The 27,349-nt window shown below is 39.2% G+C and overlaps 1 protein-coding gene across 6 annotated transcripts in view; it reads right to left on the bottom strand.

Annotated features, from left to right (window-relative positions):
* Aplf (aprataxin and PNKP like factor) overlaps nt 1-26,737 on the bottom strand; it is a 53,223-nt gene extending 26,486 nt beyond the window's left edge. For 3 of the 6 annotated variants that reach the window (XM_059258113.1, XM_059258115.1, XM_059258117.1), the window contains exons 1-6: nt 26,409-26,737; nt 22,047-22,118; nt 12,292-12,464; nt 7,481-7,640; nt 7,050-7,179; nt 1,925-2,109 (exon numbers count right to left, since the gene is read on the bottom strand). In XM_059258113.1, coding sequence (XP_059114096.1) covers nt 1,925-2,109; nt 7,050-7,179; nt 7,481-7,640; nt 12,292-12,464; nt 22,047-22,118; nt 26,409-26,555 — 867 coding nt within the window. In that variant the 5' untranslated portion in view covers nt 26,556-26,737. The remainder of the gene's footprint in view (nt 1-1,924; nt 2,110-7,049; nt 7,180-7,480; nt 7,641-12,291; nt 12,465-22,046; nt 22,119-26,408) is intronic. The other 3 variants (XM_059258114.1, XM_059258116.1, XM_059258118.1) reach the window with 2 other exon arrangements.
* Nucleotides 26,738-27,349: the final 612 nt, after the last annotated feature.

Below are 27,349 nucleotides of genomic sequence, written 5' to 3'. Positions count from 1 at the left end.
CTGGGGATAAGATAAGACCGAGACAGAAACTGGGCAGACATGGAGGAGGAGCTTGGCCAGTCTGGCTTGGGTCTTCAGCGTCAGCCATGTTCTCCGGCTCAAATTCACTAGAGCCCGGCAGAGAGGTTGTGAGGGTTTGGGCCTCCTTTCTACTCAACAAAGAGAGGTAACACTCCCTCAGGACCCTCACAGGAAGAACACTTAGCCAAGTGGAGCTTGCAGTCCACCTGTATCTATTACACCCCCTTGATGGCATCAAAACCTCACAAACACCTTGACTAACTGGGATCTCCTCACTGCTTCTCTCCTACCTATTAGCTAAGAAGATATTTCTTAAAGTCTTTCTTATAATTATGAAACTTAGTCAGGATAAAGTATATTAAAACACATATATTAGGTTCTCTTTGGAACTAAATAATTTCTTGTAAAATAGGCAAAGTGAATTGATATGCTCACTGTTCAAAATATATGAAGGCTAAAAGTTTATATAAGACAAATTGCATTTTAATAATATTTAAAGGCAAATATATATGAGCCAGAATTCATCTTGTTTTGATTTATTACTTGACGCCATTAGTAAGCAAAGACACTGAGTCTTAGAGACTGGATCCACTTCTCTCGCTGGGACAGGTGCTAAGGGAGTCTGGTCTCTCCCTAGGGGAAGAGGTGGACGTGAAGGTATATTCTACCAGGACAGGACCAGCCTGGCCTCCTGAGACTAAGAGACCCACAGAGCTCAGCCAGTGGCCTACCCAGCCCTGAAACTGTCACCTTAAGCTACCACTGTCAAAGGAAGAAAAATGCCTGGACTTCCTGTTCTGGGGCCACCTCTATTGTTTCCTGCTACAATGCCTCAGTATGCACAAATCTTGTGCAAGCTCAGACTACACAGAATCTGGCTAGAGGGAGAAGGTGAGCATAATCTCCCCACTAACTGAGGAGCTCTTGGCATTTATAACTGCTGGGAGAGGGGTCAATTTTCTTCAAGGATGTGCCCCCTGGTAGATCAGCCACATATCCAGGCAGGCCTCACTCCTAAGACTAGTTGTGCAACATAAACTGGACTTGATGGGACTTGGGGGAGAAGAAAACTCAGGTAAGTAGGTAGGAGTAGAAGGATGGAAAGGGTGATTATGGGAGGAGCTGAGGAAACACATTATACAAAATTCCCAAAGAATAAATACAATTATTGATTTTTTTTAAGTCTGGCTTATGTTAATGAAATGTGCTACAATTTCCAAGTTTTTGTTTGTTTGTTTGTTTTTTTAAAAACTTCATGTAATAAACAGGCCTTATTTCTTTTTAAATATCCAACATCAAGGAATGTCAATTGGGTCAAACCATTCTAGAGGATTGGGACAAACTGAAGAGGAATGAAAGGTCTGCAATCACTCGAAGGCACAGCAGAGTGATCCTGTGGCTCTGTAAAGAATGATACATCATTTGTTCTCCTCACCATACTTACTCAGTGGTGACATTAAGTCCACACACAACAGCAACCAGGCGACCAGAACAAAGGCCAAACTAAGACCAGAGCCAAGAGGTCTCCACCTTTCTCTACTCTGAAATATTAGTCCACAATGCAAACTCTCCCTCTAGATTCAAAATTAGTTTCAATAAAGCTCTTCCAGACCGGCACCCACATGGCAGCTCACAACTGTCTGTAACTCCAGTTCCAGGGGATCTGCACCCTCTTAAAAAAAAAAAAAATACATAAGCGCGCGTGTGCGCGTGCGCGGGGGGGGGGGGGAGGGGGGGAGCTAGTTTTTATCTATATAAACACAAAAAAGGGGGTAGCTTAGTTTTTTTGATAAATTTAGCACATGATTCATTTCTATCACTTGGTCTTATCCAAAGGGCTAAAAGGACGAAATTCCTGTCTCAAATATCAGATAAAGAAAATAAACAACATATTTTTAATCACCTTGGATGAAACAACTGGTCCTTCTTGATCAGAACTTTTACATTTTTTCCCAGGATCCTGTTCTGCTGATATACTTTCTGAATTTCCTAGTGAAATTAATCGCTTTCTTCCATGCCATGTTCTGTTTACTGGAGTTTTATCTTTGCAGGTTCCTTCTTTTCCACTCCTCTGGATGACATCCTTATCTAACGTACACACAAGCACACACATACAAAGAACAAGAAGAAAATTACTTCCTGTATCTTCAAAGGTCAATACTCTATATGACTAAAAAGGATAAACTAGCAAGTGACTCACAGGCTGTGAGATGGCTCAGTGGGAAAGATAATTTGCTGTGCAAGCTTAAGGATCTGAGTGTGCATATTCAGCACCAACACAAGAAAAGAAAAGAAAAAAAAGTGGGGGTAGAGCTTGGTGGGCCTGTAACCCCAGTACTTTGTTGGAGGGAGCAGGGAGACAAAGACAAAGAACACTTGGGGTTGATGCCAGCCAGTGGAGCCAAACCCAGCGAGCTCCAGATTCAGTGAGAGACCCCGTCTTTAGGGACTATGGCCCAGAATGATAGAGCTGGACACCTGCAAATCCAAATGACATTTACAGTAATGTCCACTGGGAAATATTTATTTGCAATCTCAAACAGCATTAGGCAGCACAGTGGCTAAGAACGCCAACCCAGAGCGCACCAAGCTCAGACACAATGGATCCACTTTAACTGTTTTACTGTAACTCAGAGCTTTGTTTGCAACTGCAAAGTGGAAATCACAGAGTCACCAGAAGTAAATGAAGTAAGAGAGAACCTGACACATTAGTTACAATTTTTTAAATTATAGAAACAATTTTCTCTGAGAAAAGCTGACAGAGTAACCCAGATTTCAGATATATGTAAAAACTCCAAAAACCTAGGAACAAGAATGTCCTCTATAGACTTTGTAAATAAAGAAATCTCAGTAACAATGTATACTATATGCTATATATTATCCATATATTATCTACATATTATCCATATATTATAGTTGGTGAACCTAAGTCAGAATCCCATCTTGTCAACAAATTCATAATCATCTAATCAGAAAAGATGAAATAGCCTTTGTACCATAAGAGGAAAAAGCTCATGGCTAATTGTGTCTTCTATACTGCAGGGAGAGCTTCTTGAGGGCAAAGACTTTATGTGCCTTGCTTACTATTTCCCCCTTCGGGGAAGGCCTTCAGGACCTTAAAATGTACCTCTTATAAAACTAGTGCTCAATATTTTTGACTAAGTAAATTAGGAATATAACCAAAATTTGTCTAGGATGTAAGTATGTATACACTGTGTAGTCACTGTCGTTCTAAGACAGATTAGTAACCTTTTTTAAGAAAAAGACAGACTATAAAGCTCTGTAGAGGGCTATAGGGTGTCTACTACAGCTACTCAACTCTGCCTTCATAACAAAGAGTAGCCATTAGATATGGACAGATGAGCATAGCTGTACTCCAATACAGGTTTACTCCAAAATGGGCAGTGGCCAGATCTGGCCTATGGGCATCAGTCTCTTAGCCTTATTCTGAAGGACACCCAAAGGGCCTAAAGCAGTTTTAGGGAATAAATACTGATGGAACACTGGCTGTAGGGAGCAGAGGAAGCCCTGAGTGAACGAATATGTGTTGTTGACACGGGCACAGCCATGCTGAGAACTGCAATGTCTCAGCCCCATGGGAGTGGCAAGGCCTTCCACGAGAGTCTCAGTGTGGATGTTGACCATGTTTGAAGAAAACATCCATCACAGCTTTCTCCCCTGGATATTTATAGCCTGAAGATCACTCCTACAGAGACTGTTCTTACTGAGATTAATTAAGTCTGCCTCGTTGTTTAGGTATATGTAATGAACCTGCCTCCTGTTGAGCTGTATGCAATAAACCTGCCTCTTTGCTCTGTCTAACTACATACATACATATATATATATATATATATATATATATATATTCAACTACACATATACCTATACACACACACACACACACACACACACACACACACACACACACTAGGCATGCTGAACTTCTAGGTTGCTGCAGTTTTTCCATCAGAGAGCCTAGTCTACTCAATCCCAGATTTTTGTGTTTCTGTGTGTCCATGTGTTTATAGTTTCCTCATTTATCCTCACCATCCCAATCAGGTCCATCCCTGAGGCTGTGCAACATTCAACAACTGTCTATATTATCAATAGAACTACCCATTGCACCACAATAGGAGTAATATACAGCAGTCACCTTTTATCCCACCATTTTCCCTTGTTTCACTTACTGTCAATCATGTTGTAGTCCTTATATTCAAGCAACCATAATTTTATTTAAAATGTCTCCAAAGCACAGGGATAGTGACACTGGCAAATTTGCTACAAATGGAATGTTTGTAACATCTCAAAACCATTCGTGTGTGTGTGTGTGTGTGTGTGTGTGTGTGTGTGTGTGTGAGAGAGAGAGAGAGAGAGAGAGAGAGAGAGAGAGAGAGAGAGGTGATATATAGAGAAGATAGCTAACAGCAAGCCACAATGCTGACACCTTGATCTTGGATTTCTGGCCTCCAGAACTGTGAGAAAGTAAATGTCACTTAGGTCACCTAGGCTACAGTACTCTATTATAGTGGGCAGCACAAGGATAAACTCTCTCAGGAAACAGAGAAGAGTAACACTTCTCAATGCATTTTACCAGGCCAGCAATTACATTAAAACCCCTAAAATACTTCACACTAAAATAAGATTATTGCTCAACACCACTTAAAACAATCATTTTTAAATCCTTAACAAGGGCCGGGTGGTGGTGGCGCATGCCTTTAATTCTAGCACTCGGGAGGCAGAGCCAGGCGGATCTCTGTGAGTTCGAGGCCAGCCTGGGCTACCAAGTGAGTTTCAGAAAAGGCACAAAGCTACACAGAGAAACCCTGTCTTGAAAAACCAAAAAAAAAAAAAAAAAAAAAAAAAGAAAAAAAAATCCTTAACAAATAAAAGGGACATGAAAATCTGCTGAGGTAGAATTTGTTCAGCAAATGAGGCCCTAAGTTCATTTCCCAGAATCCAAAGACAACCAAAAGAGCCCAAGAGTCAAAGGGTTTATCAAGAATGCAAGGCTGATTTGATATTCAAAATTCTACAAGTACAGGCAAGGCATTTGATATCAAATCCTACTGATGTATAGGAGAGGCATTTGACATCAAATCCTACTGATGTACAGAAAAGGCACTTAACTTTTAACATTTGTTAAAACAAAAACTTTGAGAAAAAATCATAGACAGAAGAGAATTAGGATAAAACCAAACACGACCAGCAAAAAAAAAAAAAAAAGAAAAAAAGAAAAAAAGAAAAAAAAGTCAGTGAAATGATTCCCAGTGATATTCTGCTATACTCCTAGACTGGAACCTAGCATAACTGTCATCAGAGAGGCTTCATCCAGCAACTGATGGGAGCAGATGCAGAGACACACAGCCAAACATTAGGTGGAACTCAGGGAACCCTGAGGAAAAGAGGGAGGAAGGATTGTAGAAGCCAGAGGGATCAAGGACATCACAAGAACACCCACAGAATCAACTAACCTTGGCTCATAGGAGCTCACAGAGACTGAAATGACAATCAGGGAACCTGTATGGGGCTGACCTAGGCCCTCTGCATATATGTTATGGTTATATAGCTTGGTCTTCTCATCGGACTCCTACATTGGAGTGGAAACTGTCTCTGACTCTTTTGCCTAATGTTGAGACCCTTTTCCTCCTATACATTATCTCATCCAGCCTTAAGATGAGGAAAAGTGCCTAATCTTATCGCAACTTGATATACCATGTTTGGTTGATATCTCTGGGAGGCCTGCCCTTTTCTGAAAGGAAACAGGACTGGAACTGGGGTAGAAGGAAAGTCAGAGGGAGGGTCTGGGAGGAGAGGAGGGAAGAGGAACTTCAATAGGGATGTACTATATGGGAAAAAAATAGATAGATAGATAGATAGATAGATAGATAGATAGATAGATAGACAAATAAATAAATAGATGAATAAGAAACAATAGATGTCCAGCAGAAAGACATAAATCACTGAGGTGACATAAGCTCATGACATAAACTGGGCCAGGACAAGAGTCATGTGTTTTTGAATCTCGTAGCACACACACTGTGTGCCTGGTTACTTTATTTGATTATTTTTAAATATTTTGGTTGTGGTGTCCTTTCATCTCAGATATGACATGTGGTGGTATTGTGTTCCCCGAAATATTGTGCACCCTAATAAACTTATCTGGGGTCAGAGACAGAACAGCCACAATATTAAACATAGAGGATAGGCAGTTGTAGCACACGCCTTTAATCCCAGCACTTGGGAGGCAGAGCTAGGCAGAAATCCATGTGTTCAAGGATACAGCCAAGCATGGTGACTCACCCCTTTAATCTCAGAAAGCGAGCCTTTAATCCCAGGGAGTGATGGTAGAAGGCAGAAAGATATATACAGCGTGAGGACCAGGAACTAGAAGCATTTGGCCTGGTTAAGCATTTGGCCTGGTTAAGTATTCAGGCTTTTGAGCAGCAGTTCAGCTGAGACCCATTCTGGATGAGGACTCAGAGGCCTCCAGTCTGAGGAAACAAGACCAGCTGAGGATCCAGCGAGGTGAGGTAGCTGTGGCTTGTTCTGGTTCTCTGATCTTCCAGTTCACCCCAATACCTGGCTCAGGTTTGATTTTATTAATAAGAATTTTAAGAGTCCTGCTACAATGACACCAACGTGCTCACCTGAGAATATATATTAACAGTGCATCTAACAATAAAAGAGGAATATCACATGCTCAACAAGATATCAATAGATAGAATGCTGTCTGACAAGTACCATAAAGTAATAGTTTATGTTCTGAATTATATTCCATGCACATCTAAAAGTAAATCTTAGGTTAATGGGCATAGCAGCGCAACTGTAACCTCAGCACTCAGGAGACTGAGGCAGGGGCATAACAAGTTTAAGAACATGTCTCAAAATAAATAAATAGACAGAACATAATTTAAAGTCCCAGGCTAACCCATACTGTGTGTGACCACCACTCGATACCTATTTGCTCAGAAAACCTTTAAATTGTCTTTAATGTTTCCTTAAAAACATCAGCAAAGACAAAAACCTACCTCCACCCGTAACAGGTGCTGAAAGGTTTTGATCACTTAAATTTTCTAACATCCAAGCTGGGAGGATTCTTTTCCTCTGGGCAGGGTGTGGCTGGTGCCCACTGCCATCTCCACGTGTACCTGAAGAGGACTAAAAGAACATCCATAAACTAATTCCTAAAGGTGACATGCACCCTTAGTGAAGTTGTAAAATGATTTACTTTGAGGAAAATTACCGTTAGCAGAGCTACCCACAACTGTAGACCCAGTCAGTTCAATTCTTGACAAGAAATTCATTATCTATTGGTTTGTGTCAGCCTAGTGTGACACTCTCTACAGACTTAGAAACAACAGAAGCAGGTCAGTGCCACAGGCGTTATAACACGCATGACGTCCGTTGTCTATTTGGGAAGCATAGAGCACGTTAGGAAGGTGCCTCTGCGGTTTCTCACCGGAGTCTCGATGGCAGCACACTCGGTTAGCTCAGGGCTTCCTTGCGGCCGGGAAGCACCGGCTGTCTCATCGGGCAGCTTAATCACAGGGGACTTGTGCATTTCACTCAACACATCATCTTCATCAAGTATTTGACTGTTCCTGGAAAATACAACAGAACTCTGTTTTCTGTCATTTGGTGGCAACCTTGAGGCTGCTCAGTTCTACGCTTCTGAGGACTTCTCACTGGGGTACTGAGCTCCTTCAGTCAAACTTTAAAAAACTAAAAACAGTTTATACTACAGTAAAATGTTTTATCTCCAGCCACATATATTATCACAGCATATATTAGTCTTAAAAGTCATGGGCTGGGGCCAGAGAGATGGATCAGTGGTTAAGAGCACTTGCTGTGGACTTAGGTTTAGGTCCCAGTATCCATATGACAGCTCACAACCATCTGTTACTCCAGGTCCAATGCCCTCTTTTGGCCTCTGTGGCCAGAGGCACATATATGGTGCACTTACACACATACATCCAGGCAAACACTCATACACATAAAATGAAAACAAATACACCTTTAAAACTGAAGATAAGAGATTTCAGAAATGTGTAGCTGAAGAGTCTGATTTGTAGTTTTGAAATGTCGTTTAGTAGCGATAAAATAAGGAATGATCTCTTTCAAAGGCAGACTTGAATTTCAATGGCAGGAATCATAATAAATGGCAGGAACTATATTCCAAGATTATTCCATATTTGCTTACTACTCAAAAGCTAATGGACATTTGACTTGTTTCTCAACTTTGACTATTACAAATGATGTTACTGTGGGATTCCAAGTATAAGTTTTTGTGTGAACACATGTTTTCAATTTGGGGGCATAAACCTAGGAGGGGGAGTGCCAGGACACACAGCTGTTTATATATATATTTGGTTTTTCAAGACAGAGCTTCTCTGTGTAGCTTTGCGCCTTTCCTGGAACTCACTCTGTAGACCAGGTTGGCCTGGAACTCAACAGAGATCCACCTGCTTCTGCCTCCTGAGTGCTGGAATTAAAGGTGTGTGCCACCACCGCCTAAAAACTTATCAGAATATGGACATTCCAAGGAGAATGTATTGTTTCACAACACCACATCATATATGAAAGTTCTGGTTTCTCCATATGCTAACATCAACATTTACTAATGTCTTTGGTTATAGCTGCCTAGTAGCTTAGTGAGCATTTTTTTCAAATTGTTAAAACTTTCTCATTATAGATTTGACTTAAGTTTCCCAATGACTAATGATGCTATCTTTTCATTTTATTGTTAGGAAATATTTATTCTCATCAGTTGCACATGTTAAAACTGGGTTGGCCTTGTATTTTTGAGTTATAACTGCTTATATATTCTAGATGTAAATACGTTATAGATATATGATTTACAAAGTTTTGTCATTCACTTGTCCTTTTTGTTTCTTGACTGTGCTCTTATAAGCACACATATTTTCAAATGGGATAAAATCCAGTTTATCTAATGCTCCTGTCTTCGCTGTTGCTTTGATGTTAGACTTGTGAAGCCATACCTGAAGCAGGGTGGTAAAGATTCATACCTATGCTCTCTCTCTTTATATTTAGGTCTCTGATCCATTTTGATTGTTATATGATATAAGGTAAAAGTCTACCTTCATTTTTTTCATGTGGCTATCAGCTGTTCCAGTACTGTCTGGACAACTGACTTCACCCTGTTTAATTGGTGCTCCTGTCAGAAGTAAAGACTGTAAATGTAAGTCTGGACCCTCAACTCCCTGAGCTATGTCTGTTTTTATGCCAAGACCACACTATCTTGATAACTGTGTTTTGCAGCTGGTTTTGAAATTGGGAAATGTTGAGTTCTTCAGTAGCATTCTTATATTTAAGATTGTTTGGGCAATTAAGTTTCCTTAAGAGTTCAAAATATATTCTAAGCTATGTTCAAATATGTTACTTATTTTTATATCTTTAATATAAAATATGCTACTAATAAAAATGAGCTGATTTAAAAACAATTACAAATGAAATTTTTTCCTTTCATTTTTCTTTTATTAAAAATAGATTTTTTCATACAATATAGTCTGATTATGGTTCTCCTCCCCTAACCACTTCCCAAGATCTTCCAAGCTCCTCTCCCATCCAAATCCATACCCTTTCTGTAATTACAAATCAATTTCAAAGTTATTTGTTCCCACATTATAATGAGATTTTCATCAACATTTTATTGCTTTGTTCCGAATTAGTGCTTGAAACTAGCAGCTGTTTACATGGAATCTGAGTGTTAAGAACTTTAATAGTTTAGAAAAAATAAGTTAGCATGACAAAAATTCACTGTACTTTCCTTAAAACTATCTTTAAGAAAATCTCCCCAGGGAATAAAATTATGTTACTTCCTTATCAACAATGAAGTTTAGCTATGAAAACAAAATCCTGCTCCCTCACAGTATCACTCAATCTGATATCCAAGGAGCCAACATACACTCTGTACCCCAATACTGGGGATGCATCAGGAATGCAAAATTAACCCTGCTCCCATGTGAAGTGTGAATTATTTAATTATTTAAATACAAAACCAGGTATATTTTTTTTCTCATTTGGATTTCTCTATGGCTTCTCAAAAGAAAAGTGTGAGCTTTGGTATTTCTAGCAGAATAATTTCAGACATAAGTAAAAACAAGAGTCAAAAATGAAAACTTATAGGTGATGTGTAGCCACATGCTCCTAAAAAGTAGGCTGTGAATGATACTATAAAATCTTAACAGGCTGTAAGAAGTATGTAAACAAATGCAAAATGAGAACTAACCAGGGGTTTTGTTTTCTTTTTTTAACTGCTATTTTGTTATTTGGGTTCAAAACTTAAATATCCTATCAGTTGGAAGAAAAAAATTACCAGGGTAAAAGACTTCTAACAACTGCAACAAAGTACTACACAGAGAGGATCCTTTTTAGTCTTGTTTAAACTCTATAAGAGTTAAACGTGTAGCAATAAGACAGCATACCCTGTCTCCCTACCTACAAATATGAATACTATGTATACTACCCCAACGAGAGTACTTTGTCGAATTTGCTCCAATTAAAAACAATCAAAGCCCTCTCTGTACACAACCTCAAATTTGTTCCTCTCCCCTCCATTCCATCCCCAAAAGCTTGAGTATGATGTCTTTATGACTTCATTATATGAATGCATCCATCATTTGATAGAAATAGCATACACTTTATATACTTTAAATTTTTTCCTTCAATATCATACTACTGAGTTTTAATGAGGATCTCTCTCTCTCCCTCTCTCTCTCCCTCTCTCTCTCTCTCTCTCTCTCTCTCTCTCTCTCTCTCTCTCTCTCTCTCCTTCCACCTCCCTCCCTCTTTCTTTCCATTCTATGACTACTCCAGGTTGACTTCACCATCCTCCAGGTATTTTTGCAGTGAGTGCTAAGGCAGGTATTCTGGTACAGTAGTGGGTATTCTGTAAGAGCATCATTCTGGAAATAGCTTGCTCAAGTCTAGAACCTGGACCTGTTATATAACCCTAGGCAAGTCTCAAACCTTCTCTGTCTTTCTTGAACTGCAACAGAGATATTAGTAGTGTGAATCCCTCACACTCACTGTTATGAAGATTTCAGTGTTCAAATACATGAAGCTTATTGCCATACTTAACAGTGGCTACTCTCAGGAGTTGTGTTTGGCAGTTGCTTTTACTTCCTTTCCCTTTGTCCACTATTCTACATTCTATACAAACACCTAGATGACTACCTGCTAAAGAACCTTTCTTTAAAACCCAGACCATCTGACAACATCAGATAACACCAGAAAACATACATCCCTCCTTATCCTGTGTCTGGAACATCACTTAACACAGAGCATGTGAACTGCCGGGTGGGTAACCTACAGAAAAGTAATATGCTTATCTAAAGGTATTAGCCCTAGGAATTGCTAGTTTCCAGTTAGAAAGAAAAAAAAAAAGACAAAGAAAAAGCCCATGGCTAATGGTAAAGATGCTGCCTTAAGACCTTGTCCAGCAAATGGTCTTCCCATCACTGCCTATGCACCTCCTCTCTATCTCTATATAAGCCCTTCCCTGTACTTAGGTCCCCAGGATGGTTTCTGGGGAGAAGAAAGCTCCTTCCACTTTTTAGGGTGACGGCTCTTGCGTGCACTCTTGTCTACCACGTACTGGCTTTTCAATGTGAGCAGATGAACACAGGACTGACAACAACAATCTTAAATTTTGATGTGGTAGACAAAGCAAAATTGAGGTAGTTCTAAAGTGCATGAGAACCTCAATGATATCAAGAAATGTCTAACATATACGTCAATATTAGTTCTATATAACTAATCTAATCAGGTCTACAGGTCTAGTGTTTGAACTCTGTCATTTAGAGCCAGAAAAAAGCCCAGCCATTGCCTGGCAACTGGCTCAGAAACTAGTTTGCGAATTTTAACTTTATACCAGATTCTGTGCATTCATCCTACTACCTCATTTCTTCAGTCCCCCTACTCTGTACTTTATGATATTATTATAAGATAAGGCAGTGATATAAGTCAGAATACCTGAAAATTTTTAATAAAGGTAAAAATTCAAGGAAACATGTAGTTAGTTTTGTTTGGTGGAAACATTAGGAATAAAAAGGTAAAGGATAGCACACATTGGAGCATACCATGAAGCATCCATTTCCAAAGCCAAATGTTTTCCAGAAACACAAATTATGTGGCTACTGCAGCCAAATATGACTCAAACCTAGAACGATTTTCACTGAAGCATTTGTGGGGGTAGGGGACTCAGACACAAATGCCATTACTCACTCTAAGTTCACCAGGCAAGCTTACCTTAAAGTACACTCCATTTCCACCTCAGCTTGTGGAGAGAAAACACGGAAAGAGTACTTGTTGAGTAACAAGGAAAAGCTATCCCCAGGATTCAACCAGCACCACACGTGTGTCTTCATTGGCAAGAGCTGGCTCTCCTCAGAGGACTGATGGAAACATGGATTTGTATGGATCTATTCAATAAAAGAATACAGTGGTACAGCAGGATTGAGAAACTACAACTAATATGAAATGATCCAGAATTTTGGTATCAAAACAATTAAGTATAAAATTACACTTGAAAGTTTAGTAAGCCTGGCACCTAGTAACATAATCATTCATACATGAAAAAGGGTTCTACCTTCCGTTCCTGAAGGAATCCAAGATAACAAGCAAAATCAGCAATTGATGTGTTAAATAAGCTACTCAATGGATAAGAAAGATGAAAAAATAATTCTCAGTATGAGAAGGGTCTCCAATGTTTTTCCAAAATGCACTCGTCCTCTGGCAAAAGCACTTCTTTGCTATTATTTATTTTCTCCTAATAATTTCTGATACAATTTAAAAATGAAAAACCATGAGGCAGGATATGGTGATCAAATATCTCATGCATTACTGCCTTCTTTCTAGCTGTCTTGAAGAATAATTTTACTTTTAAATAACTCCTTCCATGAATATCATTTAGATTGAAATCACAAGTAATTAACATATATCAAAGACAAAACTATTAGTGCATTAATTATTTTAGATTATATTTTTCCACTGACTGCCTCCATATTAGCAGAGATAATTAGTTTCCTCAAAAGGAATTTTTAAAATACCTACTGAAAGGCACTTCAAAATTTGCAAATATGAGCTGGTCAGCAGTCTTAGCAGGTAAGGGTGCCTGCCTGCCACCACACTTGAGGACATAACTCAATCCCCAGGAACCAAATGGAGAAAGGAGAGAACCAACTTCAGCAAGTTGTTCTCTGCTCTCTACACACATGCCTCCACCAAACACAAAATGTAATAAAAAAAAATCTTAAATGCAATCAAGGTAAAACTGGCTATTTCTGTAAGTCAAATAGGCAATTTTTTATTTTACTATTAGGTTTTGAAATAAAGAAGCCTTACTGCATGATAACATAATCTACCGTAATGCAAACAAATCAATAGATTCTGAACAACTCTCCCTGTGACCTCTTCCTCTACTACATTATGCTAAATTACTTTTTCCTAGAGAAATCAACCATTTCCCTAGCATACCAACTTAATCACTCAGCTTTTTTTTTTTTTTTTTTTTTTTTTTTTGGTTTTTCAAGACAGGGTTTCTCTGTGTAGCTTTGCGCCTTTTCCTGGAACTCACTTGGTAGCCCAGGCTGGCCTCGAACTCAGAGATCCGCCTGGCTCTGCCTCCCAAGTGCTGGGATTAAAGGCGTGCGCCACCACCGCCCGGCTCACTCAGCATTTTTTATTGATCAGCCATTTATGTGTGTGTGTGTGTGTGTGTGTGTGTGTGTGTGTGTGTGTGTGTGTGTGTATTTGTACATATACATATGACTGTCTGAGATGGAGACTATCATTATTTATGCAATAACATATCCCAAGGAATTAGGAAAGCTTGGTTTAAAACATCATATCCTCAGGCAGTTATTAAATCTACTCACAAAAAAATTAATGAATTAGTGAATTAATGGTCCTTGGTAATCTTTTTCTTAAGTTATTTAGACAGTGGACTCCAGAGTAAACGTGATACTCCAAGGACGTATACTGATCAATCCTTAAGTTAAGCCTAAATACATATTATTTACTGTTAACATATATATGAAATTATATACAATCAAAGTTTCTAACAAAATTTTTTATTGATTCTTTGGGAATTTTACATCATGCACCCCAATCCCACTTATTTCCCAGTTCTTTCATATCTGCCCTCTGCCCTTGTAACCTTCCCACCAAAAGAAAATAAAAATAAAATAAAATAAAATAAAAAACATCTCACCAACCCCTCTGGGCACAACCTGCTCCTCTGAGGACAGCCTTCTCTCACTCCCTCCCATCACAGCTGTCACGTCTCCAGTTCCACTGGACATGTACCATTCTTTCTGTCTTTCCCCTCCCCATCACATATGCATTAGTCGTAGTGGCACTGGAAGCTGCAATGTGTCATGCAGTATACCTTTTCGCCCAAACAGCTTTACTTGCAAATGTTCATTGTAATGAGTCATTGGTCTGGTTCAAGGCCTCTGGCTTCTGCTACGTCGTCAATACTGGACCCTTGCTGGAAGCCACAGAAATATGAAGTAGGAATTCAGCTGACTATGGCAAAAGCTAATACCTGGAAGAAGCCAAGGGCCTTCCAGGGGATAAAGCCAGGGCTTAAGGAGACTTGGTGATATTGGCTTTTGAGTATTAGCTGTTTCCTGCTATGAATTTCTCATGTGCTATTGTAGCTTTTCCATTCCTAGAACAGTGTGTTTGATCATCCATTGGGCACAATTAAAGTATTTGGACACATCTCCCAACTGTGCTAAAGCAGCAACACAGCCACACCCCCAGTTTTAGGCCTTTCTGTAACTTTCGTCATTAGCAACATCCAGCCAGGACCTTCTCTGGACGAAAGTATCTTATCTGAGATACTCCCCAGACTTTCTAAGAACAGATGTAAGCATCCAGACTATCTGTTTGAGAAGGCCTGGCAGATGTGCTAATTAAGCTTATTAACCTTCCCCTTTCCAAAGTCTTGTCTCTAGTTTTAGATCTACCTTTAACAATTAACTTAGAACTAAAGGGTTTCTACTTACAGGTATATCAAGCTGTGACACAGGTTACCTAGCTACATTTTCCCCACCCTGCTAGAAAACAGCAGCAGCCGAGACAGCTTGGACAGTAAGAGGCCAAAGGAAAAAAGAAGGCAGTTTTATTTTCACCCATGATTTAGTGACTTATAGATCCTTAACATTTTAACTAACTACTTCTAAGAACATAGTTTGAGCACATAAAATCCCCTTTGCTTAGATATTAACGGAATTTAGCCCTTAGTTGATTAATTTCCCCATTAGTCACTTCCCTTTTGGGTTGCAGATGATGGCTGGCAGCTACTGTTCTTTTGTGTGGATCTTATTGCCCCTCCTTTTGATCCTGAGGGAATTCAAGTCTGGTGACCTTGCCTTAGCCAGAACATTGCTATTGCACAGGTATATAACTGTAACCTCAGAGACTTGAGGAGAACTAGGTTGGAGGACTAGAAGAGAGAACTAGAAGAATGAGATGGAAGATGAGGAAGAGCCAGGTAGGGAAGAACAAAATGAGGAAGAACTAGATGAGAAAGAAGAAGATGGGAAAGGAGCTAAGAAGGGAAAGAACTAGATGGATGAGAACCTAGATGGAGTGGAACAAGATGAAGGAATTAAGATAGCACTTAGAGGGAACGTAAGAAAAATGTAGAGAGAAATCAGGCAAGAAAGGAGCTAAATAAGAGAACAGAATAGGGTCGGGCGGTGGTGGCGCACGCCTTTAATCCCAGTACTCGAGAGGCAGAGCCAGGCGGATCTCTGTGAGTTCGAGGCCAGCCTGGGCTACCAAGTGAGTTCCAGGAAAGGCGCAAAGCTACACAGAGAAACTCTGTCTCGAAAAAAAAAAAAAGAGAGAGAACAGAATAGAAGCTGTGTAGAGAGAGAACTGGCTTAGAAGAATAAAGTGAATGGACAGTGGCACAGATGTCATAGGAGTAACCAACCACTTTTTAAAATTGGACTTAAGGCCCAATCCATGAGATGAACCCCATACCTGACACTGCTAAAGTAGACAAGAACCTAAGACTAAACAGATCATGGGCCTAGGTGAAAACCTACCACTATTATTCTGCTAAAGCAGTGGTTCTCAACTTGTGGGTTGTGACCCCTTTGGGGGTTGCCTAAGAGATATCCTACATACCAGATATTTAAATTATGATTCATAACAGTAGCAAAATTACAGTTATAAAGTAGCAACAAAATAATTTTATGACTGGGGGTCACCACAACATGAGGAACTATATTAAAGAGTTGCAGCATTAGGAAGGTTGAGTATCATCGTGCTAAAGAAACATAACAATAAAATGACTCCTAATGACATATTGCTATAGCCATAGAGTGGAGCATCACTCAACCCTCATTGGAGAAACTTCTTTGAAGTAGACAGAAATTAACAAAGAGATCCACAGCTGGACAATATGGAAAAAGTGGGAGACTTTGGACACTCAGCCCTAAATGGATGTCTCTATCAACCCCCTACCCTCATGGCTTTATGCAGAAGAGGAGTGGAAAAGATTCTAAGAGCCACAGGCATCTCCTGCCCCTGAATCTAAGGTTGTTCATAATCTAAAATTTTATTCAACTAAATCACTAAAACTCCTTAAGGTAAATCAGCAGTTTTAACACAAAAAAAAATTTTTAAAGAAAAACTCAATAGTTAAAAATTATGAATCATAAATAATAAAATAGAGAAAAATTACTCCATAGAGTTAAAAGATCTGATTCTAATTCCCATTCAAAAAGTTGCTAACTATATAAGATCATGCCTTTTCTAGAACCTTGACACTGTAAGTTGTTAAATACAATAACATATTTCCAAAAGCAATACCAAGAAAAGAGTAAAAATATATTTTCCAGATTAACATTCCTCCAATCTCAGAAACAAACTATAAAATAAAGAATGCTTCTGAGAAAAATATTGAAAGGTATTATCAAGAACAGTCACTGACCATTCAGGTTGTATATAATCAGGACACAACAGCTATTGATTTTTCAAAAGGTACCAACAGCCCTACCTTTAAAATGGTTAACTGACAAACCTGTCTGGGTGGAAAGATGGCCTTTGACATCAGAAAAATTATAGGTATAAGAACAGCTGGTACAGATGAAGCTAAATGCTCCACATATTGAAGAATCGATCAGTCCTTGAAATTCTCATATATATATATATATATATATATATATATATATATATGTATGTATGTATGTCATTAAAAAGAAATATGGAAAATGGAGAATGGTAACAGATTTGATAGCTATTAACAAGGTGATCCAGCCAATGGGTTCTTTATAATCTGGAATTCCCTTGTCTTCTTTATTACCTAAATTAGGTCTATTATAGTGACTGATTTCAATAACTGCTTCTTTTTACTATACCTTTACAAGAACAGGATAGAGAAAAATTTGCCTACACAGTGCCTACTTATAATAATTCTCAGCCTGTTAAAAGATATCAGTGAAAAATTCGACCACAAGAGATGTTAAACAGCCCCACCTTGTGTCAATATTTTGTACAACAGACTTTAGAAATAATTAAAAACAATTTCCTCAACCTATAATTTAACATTATATGGATGATATCTTATTGGCTGATTCAGATACATATACTTTAGGAAAAGTGTTTGATGAAGTAAAGAGAACTTTGCCTTGTTGGGGATAACAAATTGCTTCTGAAGAAATACAAAGAGGGGATTCTATTAATTACTTAGGATATAAGATAGGTTTACAGAAAATTCAACCACAGAAAGTACAAATCAGGAGAGAATAATTATGAACTCTTAATGATTTTCAAAAATTGCTGGAAGATATTAACTGGCTACAGCCCACAATTGGATAAATAACTCAAAAACTAAGTAACTTATTTCAAACCTTACAAGATGATAAAGGACCTAAACAGTCCAAGAAAACTATCAACTAAGAATGAGAAAGAATTGGCTTTGGTAGAAAAGAAATTACAGGATGCACATGTGGGTTGTTTGGATCCAGAGCTTGATTGTATTCTGATTATTTTACCTTCTATGCATTCTCCCACAGGAATTCTTATGCAGAGAGAAGATAATATATTAGAATGGATATTTTTAGTACACAGAGTAAAAAATTAAAGACCTATGTAGAAAGGGTTTCAGAATTGATTCTGAGAGGAAAATTGAGACTCCATCAATTAACAGGATTATACCAGATAGAATTGTGGTACCTTTTTACTAATGCTCAAATTTCCTCATTATGAAGACTGGCAAAGAGTTTAAAGTAATTTGGGGGGAAAGATTAGCAACAAATATCCCAAAAGCAAGAAACTTCAGTTTGTAAAGAGAACTAATTGGATTCTTCCTTACATTGTATGAGGAACACCAATTTCTGGAGCCCTTACATTTAATACTAATGCAAATAAATCAGGAAAGGTAGGTTATAAGTCAGGAAAAATAAGTAAAGTGGCTCAATGCCCTTATGATTCTGTTCAAATGTCAGAACTATATACTATTCTCATGGTATTATTAGACTTTTCCAGAACCTCTTAACATAGCTACTGACTCAATATGTAAAAAGAATTGTTTTACATATTGAAACCACTGAATTTATTCCAGATGATTCACAATTAACTTTGTTATTTGCAAACTACAACAAGTAATTGGAAATAGAAATGATTCCTTGTATATAACAAATATCATCTCCTATAGGGGTCTACCAGGCCCTCCAGCACAAGTAATGATTAAATTGATCAGCTACTGGTAGGAAATGTGCTAGAAGTCTCAGAATTTCGTAAGAAAAACCATGTTAATAGCAAAGGTTTGAAGAAATATTTTTCTATCACTTGGCAATAAGCCAAGGAAATTATAAGAAAATGTCCTAGTTGTTCTTTGTGTAACCAGACTCCATTACCAAACCCAAAAGGTACTCAAAGAAATGAAATTTGGCAAATGGATGTGGTTCATTTTGCAGAGTTTGGAAAATTAAAGTATGTATACTATACCACAGATACATATTCAGGGTTTCAATGGGCAACTGCTTTGAGTTCTGAAAAGGCTGATTCTATAGTTACACCTCAGAAAAGAAACTTATAAAAGAGATGTAAAATTTATAAGGTTGAGAGACATAAAAGTTTAAGTTGTTTATCTAAGAAAATGTTTCAAGGTCTAAAAAGGTATTTTTAGGATGATAATACAAGTTATGATAGAAAGTGGTTTAGGTATAAAACTTTGGACTCATCAAGATAGGATAGATAATAATTTCTCCAAATTTGCCAAATATGAATGGATTGGAAATTGTAAATGTAATTCTTATCTGATAATTGTTTTTATAGTATATAGTTTTACTATGTTAAAGTTAAAACCTTCCTTTTTTATTTAGACAAAAAGAGGGAAATTTAGGTGAAGCATTTACCTAAATTGTTCTATTATTAATAAAAACTCAGGAATCAGATATTGGGGTACAAACCTGATAGATCAAGAAAGCAGCCACAGAACCTCTAGCTGACCCTCTCCACCTTCCCAAATCAAAAGGGCCATGAATCTCTTCAAGCTTCTCCCTGTCTCTTCCTGTGCCTCTCTATCTGGGCCCTCAAAAATCTCTATGGCTAATTCCAGTCAGCTAATTGTGGACTCTGCCTCTTGATTCAAGGTTTAACCTTATTAACAGTCTCAGAGTGTCACAGTGCAATCAAATATCCCATAACATACATATGTTGTAAAAATCATATTGGTTTATTTCTCTGCACATGATATTATCAGTAGGATTTGAATATTAACAATACAATCTAGAAAAGTCTAAGAGTTAATTTAAAAAAAAAGAAATCTAATCAAGACAACTCAAAGGATCTACCAATCCAAAACTAAAGTATAGTGTGTATTCCTCCTGTCATGTCCCTGGATTACAGGATAATGGATCAAAACCTTGCAGAATGTTGAGTGTTGTCACATAGCTTTCACTTGGGACCAGATATGTCATCATCCACCCTTCCTTTTCTGAATGAAGTAAGTCTAAACAACATTCTGCAGAAACAGGAACCAAAATACCCCTGACTCCATCCCTAAAGGTGCTTCAGTAACAACAAACTTCTTTATTTCATTAGTTCATTAGAAGGGTATTAGAAACTGGGCACTGAAAAACAAGTACTTTTATAAAAACCCGCAATATACCCACTTCCAGAAATTCCATATTATACTTCTCATCACAACACTGACTCATGCATTCAATTGTACTAAGAACCTGATCCAGTTTGGCATTACAGTAAATACCAGAGACACAAAGTTAGTCCAACTCCCCATAGTCAGTGAGCTTAAGTGATCTCAACTAAGGAAAATAAGAAAGTGAAGATCCAGAGATGCACTACTGCTGAGCTCCAGGGGTGCTGACTATGACACTGACACATTGTCAAGGCACTCAGCACAACATGAGAACAGCATACAAAGTTTTAAAATGTTATTTATTCAGGGTTGAGATAGGGTAAATTCAGTTCTACTTAAAAGTTTCCCCAGTACTTAATTTAAAAGGCTATCACTGCAACAACAGTTCAAGTAATGACTTATACAATAGACAGTAATACAGAAATCACAGGGCTAGGGTATAGCTCAGAAGTAGAGCACAAGCAAGGATGGGGGTAAAAATATAAATTGGCTTAAATGTCATAAATCAGTGGATTTAGTTCCATAATATTTATTTCACCACAAATAAAATACTCCAAAGTGAATCCTCATACACACAACCCATTCTCATATACAAAGGAATTTGCAACTGAAAGAGAATAGTTACATAATCGTCTCGGGATCACCCCTGCAAAACACTGATGCTCAGGCTATAGAGCAAAGGATTAAAAGTCCAGCCTACAGAAAATGCTTTAAGTGAAAATTATCTACAAAACAATGAAATAGAATACATTCTACAATTTACGAATATTCACTTCTATACAAAGAACCATAGAAAAGTGTTGATAAAAATCCTCTAACACTGAAGTGAATTTACTTACTACCTCATCTGTTCCCATAAAACCACACATTACATAGTTACAGGCATTCTTTGGTTTGGGGGTGAGGAACACTGCATGTGTCCCTTGGAGGCAGGAGGAGGATCTCAGGTATCCTATCACTTTCTTCTCTATTCTCTTGAGACAGAGTCTCTCACTGAACCTAGAACTCACCATTATTTAGCTAGGCCAGCTGGCCAGCAAGCTGCAGGTACACTGTCTCAGCTCCCTTTACCACTATGGTTACAGACACACATGCTTAGTTAGGGTTTCTACTGCTGTGAGGAGACATGCCATTCAGATATCTCTAGCTTCTCTCTGTCTGAGAGGAAGTGTAAGCTTGGAGTTTCCTCCACTATCTATCAGCTGACGGTTTGCTTCATCTTTTATTTTAGTGTCCTCATCTATGACAAGTGATCTTGCAGTGAACCCTTATAAAGGAAAGCATTTAATTGGGGTTGGCTTACAGGTTCAGAGGGTTAGTCCATTATCATCATGGCAGGGAGCATGATGGTGTGCAGGCAGACATGGTGCTTGAGAAAGAGTTGCTACATGTTGATATGTAGGCAACAGAAAGTAGACTGAGACACTGGATAGTATCTTGAGCATATATGAGAGCTCAAAGCCTGCTTCTACAGTAACAAGGGCACATCTCCTAATAATGCCACTCCCTTTAGGGGACTTTTTCTTTCAAACTACCACACATAGCTTTTCACATGTGCACTAGGGATGAGGGCTCAGGTTCTCACAGAGGAAGTATTCTTCCTTACCCATGTTAAAGGTATTTTGGGGAATTACTTGGCTAATCTAGTAATGAACAAAATTACAATTTACACACAGCAATCATTTTCCATTAAATCTAACCATTCAAATTCAGCTCTGTACTATGAGAAATACAGTTTACTATTTAGAAATTTACCTTGCAAGTATGAGACAAGTTCTGATATAAATTCCCTATTTCCAAACCTTAGAATAAACAGGTATCTCTAATCAGATGGTAGAAGGGCAAGAGGCAAAGGGTTAAAATGAATCAATATACTCACTGGTTTGATTCGAAGCTGACTACCCACCACCTCTAGAATGGCATGTCTTCTGGATACTCTTTTGTCTGTTATCTACAAGGGGAAAACATGTCAAATTTAGCTACCTCCTTAAAAGATAAACAAAACCCTTGGCAACAGCTATGAAATTAGTAGCTAGACATTAAATATATTATTAACTACATGTCAAACAACTGCCCTCATTTAACAGATAACAGAACAATGAAGAGAAGAGGGGACTTACCAAAGTCATGAAAGAGTAAATGACTACCTGGGATCTATATATCCCCAAACATCCTAATTCCTACAATGAAACCTAGAGAGGATTCCTTCCCGTAAAATCTACCAAGTAAGAAAATATTCAGGATGTACTGGTTAGGGAACATTTCAAATATAAAAATTCAGCTTGTCCTAAACGTTAAGTGGTAAATGTGAAGGGTGTGACCACAAGGTTAGATAGACGCAGATCCTACAACCTCATTCGTATTCTGGGACCGCGTGTGGCAGTTTAAAAAAAAAAAAGAAGAAGGCAGTGGCATGAGGGAAACAGCCCAAGTCAAACATTACGGTGAAGGAAAGATCAACATCTATGTCTTCAATATAATTACTTCCTGCTTTGAGTCAGCAATGGTCAATTTACACTCACAACTATTTACCCACACCAAAGTTCAAAACTGCTTCTGTTTTAAATGCTGAAATAATCATCCTTCCCACCTCACTGTAAACATAATAGTTGAGAATAACTTTTTTATCCCTGGCTGATACATGATAAAAACATCTTAAGCAACAACTATATGACATTATGACGATATGACCAGTCTAATGATTAGTTTACTTACTATCAAACACATGAAGTCTAGCATTATATACAGCAGGACCAACATTATCTCTCAAAGCATGCTATAGCAATGTATAGATAAAATTAAAACCCATTAAGGCTGCAAAAACATTGAAACTGTCACCAATCAGTGTTCATTTTTCAAAATCATGTAGCACTTCCACAATTAATGACTCTAAACGTACAGGGCCACAATAACGTGAGGACCACAAAAAGTAATTAGTTCAAAAAACCAGTTAATTTAAAACATAATAATTTCTAGGAAAAATATCTTCAAAGCCTCATTTAAAATATGGCTATTTCAAAGAAGTAAGTATCCTAACTTAAAAAAAAAAAAATCAAAGTTTAGAGACTCCGTCATTGTTTTGTGACGTGTCCCTGAGTGGGCAGAATCAGCCACAGTTACTAATGACTCACCTTATTGTTCAATAAGCTACATGCTGAGCTACATACTGGGACTTACCATAAAGCTACTGCAGCTATTATTCACTTTACAAATCCGGATACTGAAAGCCCAGAGGATTGAGATAACTTAGGTAGTCACTCACAGACTACGTAGTGTTCAAAATCCTTACTCTTACTAATAAAAACAAATGATACAGAAAACATTTACATATGACTATACCTAAATAAAACCATTCAGAAGCAATAACAGAAATACAAATTACTCTGCGGCTCAGAGTACGAAGTTCCTATTTTTATTTTGAGTATCGAGATCTCATTGTTACTTCACCACAAATAGATTCTCTGTCAGAGGAATGTTGTGATAAAACCACAATATACAAAGAAGGTTCCTCTAATAGTCTACCTTAGTTTTCTTTCCTTTTTATACTATCCAATCCCAATCTTTTAACAGACTTTAACACTAGGAAGAAAAGGATATTTTGAATAATACAAAAGTATAGTGTGACCTCTAGTGGGTACTCGGTTTATTTCATCACAAACATCTCTTGACCAAAAAAAAAAAAAAAAGTGTTTTTGTTGGGTACAGGGCTGCATGTCCATAACCCCAGCTCTTGGGAGTGAGGAAGTAAAACTGCAAGTTCAAGAGCAGCTTGGGCTATGTAGTGAGAGGGACCCTGTCTTTAAAAACAAATACATTTGAAATAATCTAAATTCTAACATACCAACACATCCTCCAAGAAGACAAAGAGAGCAAGAGCTAGAACAAACCATATCAGTGACTAAAGTACAACCAGGGAACAGAGATTACAAAACACTTCAGCTAGGGGCTGGAGAGATGGCTCAGTGGTTAAGAGCACTGACTGCTCTTCTAGAGGTCCTGAGTTCAATTCCCAGCATCCACATGGTGGCTCACAACCATCTGTAATGAGATCCGGTGCCCTCTTCTGGTGTGCAGACATACATATGGACAGAACACTTTATACATAATAAATAAATCAAAAGAAATGCTTTTTTTAAAAAAAAAAAGAACAAAACACTGCAGCTAACATGCTCGAGAAAGACAGAAACAGCAATCTGACAGTCTATGTGGGAGCAGGAAAGGCATGTGGTAACGGGAAAGAAGGGAGGAAGAAAACAGAAAAGCGGGTCAGTGAGAATACAGAAAACAGCACTTAGGTGGGAGATGACGGCAGTCCATCTTTCCAGAAGAAAAGGAATCCAAAAAAGATGCTTAAAGAGGAAAGTCTAACTTCTGACCAGATAAACTGGCTGCTGAGTCTCTAGCCTTTGCTATTGCTAAAAACCGGCCATCAGGAAGGCTCATCTCTTATTAGCAGGGCTAAGAAACCATGGCAGAATCTATAACCCTGTTTTTGTAAAACAGAGGCCCAAATCCATAGTAGTCTGCACTGGCGGCAGGATTTCTTGCCCCTCTGAAGCAAGCTACAGCAGGTTAGTCTCCGACATCTGACTACCAAAGGAAGTAGTACATGCTGCACTGCGGGTTTAGCCTCAACCAAAAGAAGCACGTTCCCAGGAAACTCTTCCCAACCTGTGTGCTGCCCAACAAACTAAGGCAAACTACACAGTGTTATGTAAAGATGTACACAATCACCGTGGGGAAGAGGTAGGCAGCATGTGAACTTCCGCTTCGTCCATACTGTGCCATGCATACCTGTTTCTTCTCTCACACACACCCCTAGAGCCAGCATACAAAGGGCAACCTCAAGCACCACTTTTCCTATTCCCAAAACAGCCTTAAAGCTACGACTGACAGTTCCACACGGACGCTGGAAACTAGCCAGCTGACTACACTCTTATACCCTGGTATGAGCTGACCCAGGTCTGCTCCACTAACCCAAGACAAAACACCTACAGGGTGGGGACCCTGTATGCCTCACTCATCTTTGTGTGCCTACAGTGCTATAGTCAGCGAACGGTGTGCACAAAGTGGACACTATAGGAGATATGGCACTGGGGGCCAGGGGGGAATGATGGTTACAGATATAATTAGGGAAATAGATATAAACATAGCCAACCAAAAAGATCATAAACTTACTTAAAACACTGAGGATTTTTTTTGTGATGTGATTTTTAAGGTTTTATTTTTTATTATATATGTCAAGATACGCATGTGTGTGGAGTGCCAGGAGAGGCAGAATTACAGGTGGTTGTGAACGGCCCAACACAGGTGCTGGGAACTGAACTCAGTCCTCTGCAAGAAGCCACAGGTTCTTAACAGCTAACCCTTCTCTCCAGCCCCTTTTGATATTCTTACTCGACTGCCAGGATCTCTAGAGTGGCCTTTGTAAATGGTATGTCTTGTGGCAATGCCAAATGGTGGGATACTACCGAATACAATTTCATAGTGTAATCTGCAAATGTTCTGGTTCCTAATCTTCCCAAAGAGGAGAAAGAATATATAGCTTAGTGGCCATTTGTATATGTATCATCTTTTAATGACCAGTTTATAGCTCAACTTTCTCATCTGAACGAGGCTAATAAAAAGCACCTGACTTTAAAGTTTTGAAAGGATTAAATTAGACCATCTCTTTAGACCAATGACTGGCTCACTACCCAGACTACTTAAGGGTTAATTACTGATATTACTGAAAGGACTACTACTATTATGGTAAGATCCACCAGCCCTGCAGACGAGGCCAGGGGATAAAAGAAATTAGCCTAGGGGAGTTGACTGGGTTAAGCAACCTTTTCTGTTAACGGGCCACACAGTACCGTAAATATTGTAAGTTTTGCTGGTCAATACGCAATACATTAACCCTTAGAGTAACTAAACTACTAGCCCTTAAAAGCTAATAGGGTTTTTGTTTATTTGGGTCTGTTTACAATTTACATCTTATAGCCGAACTTAGTTAGCTCAACCTGGATTTGACCCTAGTTTGTCAGCTGGAGAGGATGATAATGATGTTAACACATTCAGTACTTTTTACAGATACCAAAAAGAAATGTCTGTGCGTTGACTAACGTTGAAAACGTACTGCCCTCAAACTAAAATCTTGACAAGCGGAGCCAAGCCGTGGCGTTCCCCAGGACAGGAGACAGCGCCTCAGCCCGGGAGCACACTCCGGCTGCCCGAGCCCGGGAGCACCTCCCACACTTACTCCCAGCAGAGGCCCGCGGCCTATCACCGTCTGCCCCGGCCCCACGGGCACCCGGGGACCGCCATCCAGAGGCTGCAGAAAGAAGTCCAAAGACATGGAGATGAGAGCAGGTTTCTTCGCCAGGAGACGCCTCGCAGCTACCACCATGAGACACACGGGGCATGTCCCGGAGGGGTGTGAGACCTGAGCCTCCTTTACTAGTGAGCGAGCCTCCTCCCTTTCCGGAATCACCACGCCACGCAAGCCAGTGACTCAAGCAGGGTCTCCCCGTCAGCTCAACGCCAAACGACTACTTAAAAGCTGGAGCTCACACAGCACTTCCTTCCACAGAACTCGTGGAACGCTGGGACTTGTAGTCCTTGACCCCTCCCTTCCGCTCCTTTCTGGAGGGCAGGCCTCATAGAAAAACTACCAATCCCAGAAGGCAATATGCGCATCTCTGCGCCTGTGCAGATTCGAGTTGCGGGGGTGGGCGGAACCCGCTACAGTAGTCCTGTTGTCAAGGTTCGTGGAGAGTTTTTACCTGAGGGTTTAAACAGCCACAGCGCTGGCCTGGTGGCCCTGTGACCTCCCTTCAGGAGGACGTTCTTTTCCTTTCTGTAAGGAGGAGGCTTGGGCTAGAATAAGGCCTCAGTGGCAGGAGTGTCTTCTCTACCCCAAAGAGGATGCCTGGACTTAGATTTTTAGGGTTCAGCCTCAGGAGGGTTTTTTTCTTTGCTGTGCAGGAGTCCCATGCTCAGTCAGGGACCTGCCGCCAGTGGGCCTTCTCTTCTTTACGGCAGAAGCCTGGCTTAGGCGCTTGGCCCGCGGAGCCGGAGAATCTTCCTTCTCTATAGAGGAGGCCTGTTCTCTCGCTGGGAATCTGTAGAGGCACCAAAAAGAAATAGGGGAGACCTGTGGGAAGCGAATATACCGGGGGTGGGGTGTGGGGGGAGTGGGGG

The sequence above is a fragment of the Peromyscus eremicus genome, chromosome 3, assembly GCF_949786415.1.
Source record: "Peromyscus eremicus chromosome 3, PerEre_H2_v1, whole genome shotgun sequence".
NCBI lineage: Eukaryota > Metazoa > Chordata > Mammalia > Rodentia > Cricetidae > Peromyscus > Peromyscus eremicus.
This window is presented reverse-complemented; position numbering and strand designations above follow the sequence as displayed.